Source organism: Notolepis coatsorum (genome assembly GCF_963971535.1).
Source record: "Notolepis coatsorum genome assembly, chromosome: 1".
In the NCBI taxonomy this organism is placed as follows: Eukaryota; Metazoa; Chordata; class Actinopteri; order Aulopiformes; family Paralepididae; genus Notolepis; species Notolepis coatsorum.
The window spans coordinates 218784321-218796937 of record NC_140165.1 but is presented as its reverse complement, the minus strand read 5'-3'; the positions used below and the strand labels follow the sequence as shown (position 1 = coordinate 218796937).

The following is a 12617-nucleotide window of genomic DNA, read 5'->3' as shown; positions in this document are numbered from 1 at the left end:
TCGGCGAACGGTAAGAGGAATATAACGTTATTTTCAGCCCGATTGTTTATTAATTTCACGGCAATCCATCTGCTCAACATATCAACCCATAGTAAATAAAGCCGTTACTGACGATCAAGGAATTATAAACGACCCCCCCCCCCCCCCCCCCCCTTTCCTTCACGCATGATGAAGCATAATGTATACCGATCATATACATTTGAATTTTTTAATATAGCGTGTATAGGAAAGAAAAGCCTTCCGGTTTAGCTGCAATATGTAGCGCACGCATTTGGTAATAGCTCCGCTCCCGTTAACGTTAATTTAGTTTAAAAACCTTATTTGGACAATACCAAAAGAGATTAGACCACATCGTATGTATTGATAAGACCTTCTACTAACTATATCAAAAGACAACATGGTTAAGGATAAGGAAAAGATTGGAAAGAAACAAGAAACGGCAATTCCAACGGCGCAGATTGAAACACGTTAAAAAAAAAAACGTTCAAGGTGACGCTGCTGCAGATCCGTTGGTGACAAGCCCCGACGAGGGGAATATAGAGGAGATTACACCGGGACCATCGACTATTGGCCCCGACAGGGAGGCAATGGATGTCAACATAACAGGAACGACAGGAACAAGCGCCGTGAGAGATAAAGCAGGTGATTTTGAGAAGATAATTGCAAACAAATCCATCGGATCCCTCACTGCACCTATACCACCAACTGACACAAGCAGTACAATTACACCACCCGACTTCAACTCACTGACTATCCTGATGAAAGAACAGATGGTCGCTTTCAAATTACACATCGAGGAACTCAAAGATGAATTCAAAGCACACGTCGATGCTAAACTCGAAGAGGTTATGAGAGCGGTCGCTGTACAGTCCGAGCGAATCACGACAGTGGAGAATACGGTGACAGATATTACACGAGCAGTCAAATTGAACGAGAACACCATCAACGTTGGAATGACAGAGGTAACAAATGAGATAAAAAGGGTGGAAGAGGCATGCCGGAGGAAAATACAAGATGTTAAAGATGAAGCGATGGAGAGGCTACTCGAAACCCAACGCTACTACAGGCGAAATAACATCCGCATTGTAGGACTTGATGAAGCAGTCAATTGCGCAGACGACAACTTTCCAACAGTGCTATCAGAGATTTTGGGTAACAACTTTCTAAACACAGTGCCGACAGTGGACCAAGCTTACAGAATCGGTACTCGGGAGCAAAGAAGCAACGGGCCAAGAGTCATCATTGTTACTCTGCGGAAGACGGCAATAAGGGATGACATCATCAAAATTGCTCGCATCCAAAGGGGGAAGCTGAAACATGGTGAACACTCTATATTTATCTACGAGGATCTTTGCAAAGAAGCCATCGCTCGGCGTCTCCCCTACAAGGAGGTGATGCAGAAATTGTTCAAGTCTGGCCTCAGACCAAGGCTAGCATACCCGGCGCTGTTAACGATCGTGGGCAGGGACAGCCGTAGGATTGGATTACACACGCCTAAAGAAGCCGAGGAATACTGGAATCAACATGGAGCAGAACCCCCAAGGCAGAACGAAACACTGTCTGAAAACAGATAAGCCTTCTCATCTCTCTCTTTCTCTGTGTATATCAGTATTAGAATGACTTTATCCGGGCTCAACAAAAGTAGCAGATGATATGCATGCCGGCCACACCAAGGCATATTGTGATTCGTAATGCATTATATTTTCAGACCTCTGGTCTCCGTGGAGACAAGAACATATCATTGACAATAAGAACAATCTGGAATATTCTGGGCTTATCGCTCGACTGCTCTGGGTCACTTAGAAATCTCCCGAAAATTCTAGTAGTCATGAACCCTGGGTAGGAAGATCATTCTGGAACATAACAACAGTCTGTTAGTATATACTAGTGTATTCTACAACCTTCTAGAATATAATGCACCATTACAACGAAGGCCTGCAACTCTAACATTAACATCCGGTGTGTATAAGCATATGATCAATTGACTGAAGTTTAATCAGGCCTTAATAAAACTTTAAAAAAAAATCAACCACACCTAAACGTATGAGCACAACAAGGTTATTCTAACAATTTAAGTAATCACTCCACTGATGTAGAGATTGGCACATTGTAGCTCCAAAAGGCTGTTTTTCTATTTTATCTAATTACTCAATTCTGTTCTAGTGGCTTCTCCACGTTGAGTTTTATTCTATCTCTCACTCCTTATTTTTCTCTTTTTTTTCTCTCTTATCTTACATTGTTCTTTCCCATTGTTCTTCATATTAAGGTGTTAATGTTTCTCTACAATCTTTTCCTTTTTTCTGATGTTTCCTACATAAGTTAGTAGAGGGTTCAAATGAATATATCGATGAAAGTTTATTCTTCTTTTTTCATTTTTCATAATATTTCATTACAGTAAGGGAAGGCGCAAGACCAAAAGCGACATTCTATTGTATTAGAATGAAAATGTTAGATCCTATGGCAATTAGCATAGGAAGATTAGGATTACAAAGCTCAGTTTGGGCAATCCGGTGGCCTAAGGGAGGGAGTCATACGCGGAGGATGTGTTTTTGGAACACAGGCCTGTACGACTCTCTGGGTGAGGGGAAAATAGGAGATTTTTATTTGTATATATATATGTTTTTAAGCTCGGCTCTCAACGGGACCTCAATAATTGGATGTACATCTATTGTAGCTTCGCACTCCAGAAGCATTACCAAAAACTACACAAAAACATCCATAGATTATGGCTAGTTTGAATATAATGATATGGAACACTGGTGGGATAAACAAACAACACAAACGCAAAAGCGTGCTCACACTGATGAAAAAAGAACATGTGGACGTGGCTCTACTAAGCGAAACGCACATTTTAGAGGAAGACATAGATACGTTAGCGGATAACATATACCATAATATTAGTCACTCTTCTTTTGGTACGAGAACTCGAGGTGTAGCCATAGTCGTCAGACGTAAGCTAAATATTGAATTAAAGGGGGTATGGTCGGATGCGGATGGACGTATAACTATAGCTAGGATTGTACACTAACAGGAAAATAGCGTTGGCAGCGGTATATGCCCCAAATTTGTACGAAGAGGGTTTCTTCACTACACTAACCGATGAAATGTTAAACCATCCCGATTACTCATTTATAATAGGTGCGGATTTTAATGCCATTTGGAATCCAAGGATGGACAAATCTTACCTCGCCTTTTCTTTGCATCCCCGAGACTATTTGATAAATATGAAGTGGAAATGATACCCAATGCACTATCAGATCACTGTTATTTACTACTAAAAGCAACATTTGGTATACTATCTTCCCGGGCCCCAAGATGGCGTTTTAATTCGATGCTGCTTAATAACAAGGAATTCATTACACAACTCAAAGAAGCTCTCACAGTATTCCTACGGGAGAATGCAAACGCGGTGCAAGACCCCAGAATAATATGGATGTCGGTAAAGGGTATGATCAAGGATTTCACTGATAGATTTTCCTCCATAATGTGCAAGAATCAATGCACAAAACTGTCTGAACTGGAAACGCTTTACTCAACGTTATTTAATTCTTTAAAATACAACAACTCAACTAGACTAGAAAATCAAGTTAACGTACTAAAAACAGAGATCAATGCCATATACAGACAACAATCGGAAATGCAAATACGCAGCACAAGACAACAGCAGTACTCCCAAGGTTCTAAACCTAGTCACCTATTAGCCATGCGATTAAGAATTAATGCAAAATTTGCAGATATAACTGCCATTAGAAAACAACAAGTACTTGAAACAGACCCCAAAATAATAAACGATACATTCAAAGAATTCTACTCCGACTTATATAAATCAGAAATTACCTTTGATCAAAACAAAATGGACACATATCTTAATCAAATTATTCTCCCTAAACTTTCGGAGGATGACGCTAAACAGTTAGAAGCACCGATCACACTAGAGGAACTCAAGAAGGCCATATCCGAAATGAAAAATGGTAAGGCTCCTGGAAGAGACGGTATCCCATCAGAAATGTACCTTTCTTGTTGGGATATAATTGGACCCTTATTACTAAATATGATCTTATACTCAGTCAAGGAGGGGAGCTTCCATAAACACGACAATATTGCACTAATTTCAGTCCTTCTCAAAAAAGACAAAGACCCCACCGAGTGCGGTAGTTACAGACCCTTAAGCCTCCTCGGAACCGATGTCAAACTGTACTCTAAGGTATTAGCCATCAGATTACAAAAGCATATGACGTCTTTAGTTCATCCGGACCAAACTGGCTTCATAAGCGGTCGCCTGATCACTGATAACATAAGACGAATACTGCATGTACTAGATTCAGACAAAGAAGACACCATACCTAAGGCGATGCTGTCCCTGGATGCTATGAAAGCCTTTGACAGGCTGGAATGGTCGTATTAGAAAGGATGGGGTTAGGAAAAGGATTCATTGATATGATTAAAGTATTATACAAAGACCCATCGGCCATGATTACAACAGGTACAATCATCTCCAAAATCTTTCCGGTATCACGCTCAGCCAGACAGGGTTGCCCTCTTAGTCCCGGACTATTCGATCTATCATTAGAGCCTTTAGCACAATATATAAGACAATCCCAATCCATAGAACCAATCGTAATCAAGGGCACACAACATAAAATTAGTCTATATGCGGACGACGTAATATTGTTCATGCAAAGCCCCAACACCACATTGCCTCATCTACTCAAGTTGATAGAGAACTTTGGTGATTTATCGGGATTTAAAATAAATTGGCCAAAGTCGGCTTTCCTTCCACTTAACACCCATGCAAAAAAAGATACAACCCTCCCAGGTGAGATACCTATGGTAAAACATTTTAGATGCTTGGGTGTGGAAATATTTCCCACCATAAGACAAACGGTGAAGTACAATTACACAAAAATACAGAACAAAATCAAAGACGACCTGGACAGGTGGGCAAAACTTAAAAACTCAGTACAGGCAAGGGTATCAATAGTTAAGATGGATGTACTACCTAGAATCAACTTCATCAGTTCAATGCTACCGTTACCCCCTCCAGAGGGTTACTGGAAAAGATTACACTCCTCCACATACAAATTTATTTGGAATAACAAACCACCTCGCATAAAAAGATCCACCGCACAGAGAAATAAAGCAGACGGTGGCATGGCAGTTCCAGATTTTTTACAATATTTTAAGGCATACACATTAAGACCATTGACAATATGGTTTGATCCCCAGGCATTGGTATCCTGGAGAAAATTGGAATAAAACATAGTAGCCCCACATAGACTGAAGGACTTAGCACACACTAAACTACCAATCAAGCACTGTGAGCGGAAATTTGGCCCCATAATTACCCATGCAATCCGGATATGGCGAGAAACGCAAAAAAAATATCCTAACCCTCAAAAATAGCATAATCACACTCCCTTATTCAATAACAATGCACTCTTAATTGAAAAACGTCTTATAAGATTCCCTATATGGGAAGAGCAAGGCATACACTCATTAGGGGATATTTTTAATAACCAAGGTTTTTGTAGTTATGGAGAAATATGCACAAAGTTTAACCTCACCGAGTCCACATGGCTTTTTTACATACAGTTACGCCTATGTTTGAAGACTCACGGTGTTCCATTACACATACCAGTTGAACACCACAGATACCACAAATTCTTCTATGAAAGAGAAACATCGAGAGGTTTTGTATCAGGTTTTTATTATCAATTACTAACGTCCTCGTATGAAACCCTCCAACTAGACTCTGTCTGGAGGAGGGATATACCAGACCTGGAAAGTGACTTTGATTGGCAAGAAGCATGGGCAAATGTCCGTCTTACATCAAGGAACCCGGACCATCAACAAATCAATCTTAACTATATTCACAGGACATATTTGACTCCTATAAGACTGAACAGAATGGGTCTTAAACAAGACTCAAAATGCTCCCAATGTACAAATGGAGACGAAGGGACATTTATGCACATGTATTGGGACTGCCCACCAGTTAAGGCATTCTGGAAAGATGTGACCCATCAATTATCAAAACTCGTATCTTGGAATATACCAGTACACCCCTCTGTATTACTATTGAATGATGTTTTTGAGTTTGCAGTAAATCCACAGCTAAAGAGATTGGTTTTATCGGGTATCACAGTAGCTAAAAAACTGATCGCATCATGCTGGTTTCAACCAGAAAAAATGTGCCGGAAGGTTTGGTTTCTTACATATCTCGATGTGATTTATCAAGAAATATCTACAGCAAGAATTCTGGGTCTCAACGAATCCAAAATGTCAATGTGGTTAGAAGTGGTGGAGAGAATAAAAGCTAGCTTATAATGGTAGTGTCTGGTTAGGAGTGAGGGATAATGGAGGTACTATCCAAGGAGGGGTCCGGGAGGGGGGGGTTCGAGCTGGAGCATATGTGTGTAGGGTTTTAGAAAATAGGTATTGGGGGTATATCCTGTATAAGGCATTGGTATAATTGGTAATTTCGTTGGATATATACTGTATACGGTAAAATATTATTATATACTTTTTTGTTTGTTTTCTGTTTCTGTACTTGCATGTCATTTTAGCCACCTTGATTGTTAGTTTCATTATGCATTGTGTGTTGAGTACTGACTTTTAATAATTTTTGTTTTGCAAAAAAAAAAAAAAAGCCAATCGATTATCTATCATATGCTTCAGGACCTATAACTCACGTTTTTGGAATTACAGCAGAAAACATTAAAACATACTTATATTCTCGACGGTATTAACACAACAATGTATGAATGAAAAAATATAACGTTCCCACATCCGGAACGATAGATGCCCGATGTTGAATGGGCCATAGTAATGTTGATATAGCTATAATATTTAAAAAGTTATAGCCCTGCAAAGAAGGTAAACATCTCCATAGGCTTACAGCGGTGGCAGACTGGACCCAATGATGTGTACAATCCACGGCGCCCAATGTGTTAAGAGGTTATGCCCTAGTTTGACCCCCTCAATGACTAAGAACCACCTGCACCAACAGTTTCCTAATGGGACTTTTATCTTTAACCTCTTAAGCCCAAGCAATTTTTTTTTATTTGCCTAAAAGTACATACCCAAGTAAATGGAAGATTGCTCCACTGTATTGGAGGGCCATCTATGGACCTTGGGCAATGTATTCCCAATGCCAGAAATATTGTGTCTGTTACTATGCTATGCTTGAGTAAATTGTAACCTTTGACAGTGAATAACACCATGCGAACATTGACCAAATGTCACAATTTGTGAAAAAGCCACGGAGCTCAGCACCTTCTTGAGATCAAGTGTACTAAAAATCTAAGCAAATGAACAAAGGATTTACAGGGTTTTTTGTAGATGCAGTACAGAATTTTGCCATCCGCACACATGCAATTTGAAATATGAATATAGAATATCGGGCCTATAAATTACCTTATTAAGGACATGTCATACATCTATGGATCGGCCAAAATCTCCTCTTTCCAATGGCTGAGTTAAATCTGGATTTAGTATTACCAGGCGCCCGTTACAGGGCAGCAAATACCGTGAATGAAATATACTGTATAATGTCCATAGCTCTGCCATTTTTTACCGGATTGCGGTGCAGATTTCTCCTAGACGTTCACAGCACGCAAAGAAACGATATACATTCTATTTTATGGCAATAACATTGAGGTTTGTTTGACCTGTGAGGTATAAACACGATTTTCACATCTATCGTGTGATGTTGCTGCTGGGTAGATGAGCCAAGACCAGGTACATCTACACCCCCCAAAAAATGTATATTGATTAATGAATGTATCATTAAAAAATATTTGGAGATCCTAAATGAATGTTGTTCACATGTTGCATGCATTTATCCCCACCCTACTTCCAATGCATTGGATAAATGACATGCTCGTACTCTAGTGTGACATCTAGTGGCTGAATATTATCTATAGCTCCTTTTAACAATGACAAAATATAGTTCCCCTCGTAAATCACTGTTGGTAAACAACTGTCCTAGTATGAAAAATGTTTTAGATACTGTGCCGAGAGCCTATGTGGTATTAATTGAACCTCTGGTCCTAATTGTCAGTGCCCTGTTGTATTTACTGAGTTAATACTGGTAAGTTTGTATCCTTATACCAGACCATCAGATGGAAACTTAACTCTGTGACAGGACTGTTAGCATGACAGTATTCTATCCCTAAACATGACCACTGTCTGACCCACAGGATGTTGACCGTGCGTATAAGCCTCCCACTGTGCCACTATTTCAGTTGGAATTCTCCTTTTCCCACTACCTTTTTTTATTTCAAACTCCCCGTCCATAGAATCAACAAACAAGTCTTCAAACTAGCTACACATGATGGAAAACTGACAAAGAAACATTTCTCCCCAGCAATATTGTTGCAAGGTGCATTTTGGGTGTAGCGCCATCCTAGACTATTGCGTTTTGGTTTGAGAAATACAAACACCCCAGAATGTATGGAGGTAGGTCTGACAATGTGAGATTATGACCACCGTTGTCCCCACAGTGAGCTGATGCCCTGTCTGCCCAGAGAAGGCATCTTTGCTGTGGATGTGATGCTGAAGAAGGGCAGTGCCCAGACCACAGAGGGAGCCATCTGGCAGTGGAGGGATGACCGGGGTCTGTGGCACCCTTACAACCGCATCGACAGCCGCATTATTGAGGTATTCATGTTGTTTTGATTGCAGACATCTTGGTTGCAAAACATGTGGTTGGAATAGAATAGCAAGTGATCATCATTAAATGACAACTGTGGCCAATGAACTGTGGCAATGCGCTATATTGTTTCGCAAAACACGTCAATACTATGAATATATATATTTGTATGTAGCCAGCCAACGGCAATAACCATTAATTAACCATTTGTTAATGCAAGATGAAAAAAAAACAAAGATGCAATCCCCACTTTCTTACCCATTTCTCTTGTAACATAAAATGAAAAACAGCTTGAATAAAAAAGAGTGGTGGGACTCGATACATTTTTTTTTATCGAATTAATTCAAGACTTTATAGTTAATTAATCTAAATTAATCACATCAATATTTAATGCGAAAAGCAAACATTTTCTATTCAAATGAATTTTGGTATACGAGTGAATCAATGAATATACATACGTTTAAACAGCAAAATCATGTATTAGCTACGTCACAGACAAACGGATCAATGCAATTTTTAACAAAGTGCAGCAATTTTAGGAATTATATATATATATAGCGCAAAGGACCTTATGTAAACTCAAGAACCTTCCAGGGAAAAGTAAAACGCAGTACATTCCAGAACAGTTGACCATTGGGGGGGGGAAAAGACTTGTGATTGATCTCAATTTCTCTTATATATTTATTTTTTATGAACAAACCAGACTAAGAAAAAAAGTTATTTGCGATTTATTATACTTACCGGTATAGCACATGCATCAGTCTGGTCTCCTTTGAAAGGTAACATTCTTACACAATAAAGAAAAATCATCATGCGATTAAATGCATAACTTTTTTTTACTTTTAATTAGGGATGCTCGATATTGGCTTTTTTACCGATATTGTCCAACTCTTAATTTCCGATACCGTTATCAACCGATACCGATATATGCAGGGTCCCCCCCCCCCCCCTCCCCCAAAATGGAATAATTTCAGGTAATTAACATTACATATCTCTTGTTGTGGAATTAACACACCATTATGCATACTTTTGACAATAAATAAAATCAGAATTTATTCTTACTTGCTTGCCTGGGTAAATAAAGTTTATAGAAATGTAAAAAAAAAAATTAAACCGATACCGATATTTTCCGATATCACATTTGAATGCCAATATCGGCCGATAATATCGGACATCCCTACTTTTAATTCTTTCTGTAGTTAATTAATCGAAATTAATGCTATAAAGTCCCAGCCCTACATTTTTTTTTAACTTTTTATTAATTTTTTATATTTTGTATTAAAACATTGTCACCCTGGGGCGCCATGGTGGCGCACCACGTAGCTGCGCTGCAGTGCAACGTGGACGTCCCGGGATCGACTCCCGGACCCGGCGACCTTTGCTGCATGTCTTTCCCCCATGTCTTCTCCCAACCTTCCTCTCTTTTTTTTTTTTTTTTTTTATATAAACATCGTCACCCATCATTACACTTTATGCATGTTCATTCAAGCCTTTATTTATCTTTGAAGAAAGCAGTTGAGGTTTTCCTAATTTACACTGCAGTTGAAATTGACAGGCATATAAAAATACGATAAAAACACAAAATAAAGGGTCAACATTGTATGACATGTCCTTGTGTTTGAAAGGCAGCAGTGACTGAAGGAACATCTTTTGTTGTTGAGACTGTACTGTATTTGAGAGCTTAGATAATTTTTATAGAAACGCGTCAATAGAATATTTGGGATGTTTCCAGTCGCTCAATTCTTAACACTTTTGAGTGCCAACGACGAGATTTCTCGTCCTAACTCGCCATGCGTTGTGTGCTAATGATGAGTTTTCTCGTTATTTAATCGTTATTTCTTTTATTAGCGATATCGATACATTTGTTGTCCATCCAGCCTGACGTTATCATTGGGAATGGCTCTGAGCTCGAAAAGGGCAAATACTGCCCCCTATCGTCTCCCGGATGGTAATGCACATCATTGGATTGGATTGGGTGAAAAAGTCCATCGGGAAAAAAAAAACTCCGGTCCACATTTTACTTCTGGGGCATGCAACCTGATACTATTGCATTCATTGAGGGGACTGGAAGCAGCGTGGATTATGTGTTTCTGAGTATAACGTTGGATCAATAAACGCCATCGATATTTGGAATGGCGATCAGGAATTGGATTAATCTTTTTGCAGAACATCTGATCTGAGGTAAGGACTGTATGTTACCAGTTTTGGGTTAATCAGAGTTTTTTTTCACAGCGTTCACAACGTGTGTGTGGCGTTAGGCGCTGAGCGTTGCACGAATAAATTATTTTTCAGCCCGCTTTTGTATCGTGCATAAGAACACAAATACTCTCGATAATCTAGCGTTTATTTGAAAACAATTCATAAATCAGCCGGAAAATGACGACGTGTTTTGTGTATTCCAGTAAATGGCTATTACTCCGGAATCTTTTTTTCTTTCTAGAAATCTCAAACTATACTCTTATTCAAAACGGTATAAAACGGAAATGTACTGATGAAAAAACAATCTGTTTCGTACATGTTGACTGCAAGCAAGTCATTGATAAGCGACGGGTGTATTAGACCCATAGCCATAATTTAAGATATAGTTTAATCGCTCGCAAATGTGCTCGTCCTCCCATTGATTAAAGTGCTGGCATACAAGCGATGATTCGTCATATTCGGCCGGCACACAATGTGTTAACATACAGTATCACACAAGTGATGGATGCAGCTTTGCATCATAAAATGGCTGCTTCGCAGAAAATAAACGTAAGGCAAATGTAAAGGAAATGTTTTTTTACAAAGTTCCTTTTACGTCACCTCAGCCCTTTCTGTGTACCATGACCTTTGCACCATTTGGGGGAGAATCCTACAGGTTATAGTCGAGAGTGTGTCTAATCTGTGTGTGACACTGATATAATATGGTGGTGGTCTGTGATGGTGTGCCCCTGCAGACGGCCCACCAGAATGGAGAGGACGAGATCAGCTTATCCACCTTGGGTCGAGTCTACACCATCGACTTCAACTCTATGCAGCAGATCAACGAGGACACAGGCACGGCACGAGGTATCCAGAGGAAACCTAATCCTCTAGCCAACCCCAATCCAGGTGAGGCTGTCACTCTACCTGTTAACATATTAGCTCAGTTCCTACTGGTAGTATTGCATTACTTCAACACTGCCATCTTGGTTGCCAAATAATAGGTCATTGTGATCAGATATCTAAGGATTGCGATTGAGATGTGCTTATTGCCATATTGGAAGGTAATGCATGCAATGTCATTCGATTATAATGTTCTTAGTTGTGTCGCGTAGTTGGGTTTCTTTCTGATGAAACGCTGAACCTTTCTAGGTAAAGGCTGACTCATTGAGTTTATTAAGATAAGGTGGTGATTAGACAAGGGTTTTGATAACGAGGCGCATGCCGGTACTAGGGAACAGGCTATCGAACTGTATACTGTATATGTAGAAAACTCTTGAGAAATCTGTTGTTGACATTTAACTTGTTCATTGCAAAGCACCACCACATTGTTTGTCCAGTGTTTCCCCTGCCAACGGGACGCCCCGCCCCTCTCGAAAAAATTATGATAATATATTTTCTTTTATATATATATATATATATATATATATATATATTTTTTTTTTAAGTTTGCTTTAATCACCAACGTTGGCGAGCTAGCTAAATTATACATAAATCGGTTTTCATATAAATCAATCTTCACTAAGACATTAAAACGGTGGCACGGTCTACGGCGACGCAGAAAAAAGCTACCAAATCCATTCCGAGACAACTCAGACTGACTAGCATCGCGCGTAACAAGTCTCATGGCTAGATCCACAAAGAATGGATTGCACGGTGCTAATTGCACCCTTACTTACAATTCATTATGAAATGAAAATGGGGGACCCTGATGTAAACGAGACGAAAGTCTTTCTCTGGTTTGCATCCCCTTAACAATTGTGTGTATTGAGCCGTACTGTATTGT

General features: G+C 39.5%; 1 protein-coding gene across 1 annotated transcript in view; it reads left to right on the top strand.

Moving 5' to 3' along the window:
- Positions 1–12617, top strand: part of trip12 (thyroid hormone receptor interactor 12) — a 192868-nt gene that overhangs the window by 87046 nt on the left and 93205 nt on the right. The window contains exons 17-18 of the mRNA XM_084323030.1: positions 8505–8661; positions 11587–11740. Coding sequence (XP_084179156.1) covers positions 8505–8661; positions 11587–11740 — 311 coding nt within the window. The remainder of the gene's footprint in view (positions 1–8504; positions 8662–11586; positions 11741–12617) is intronic.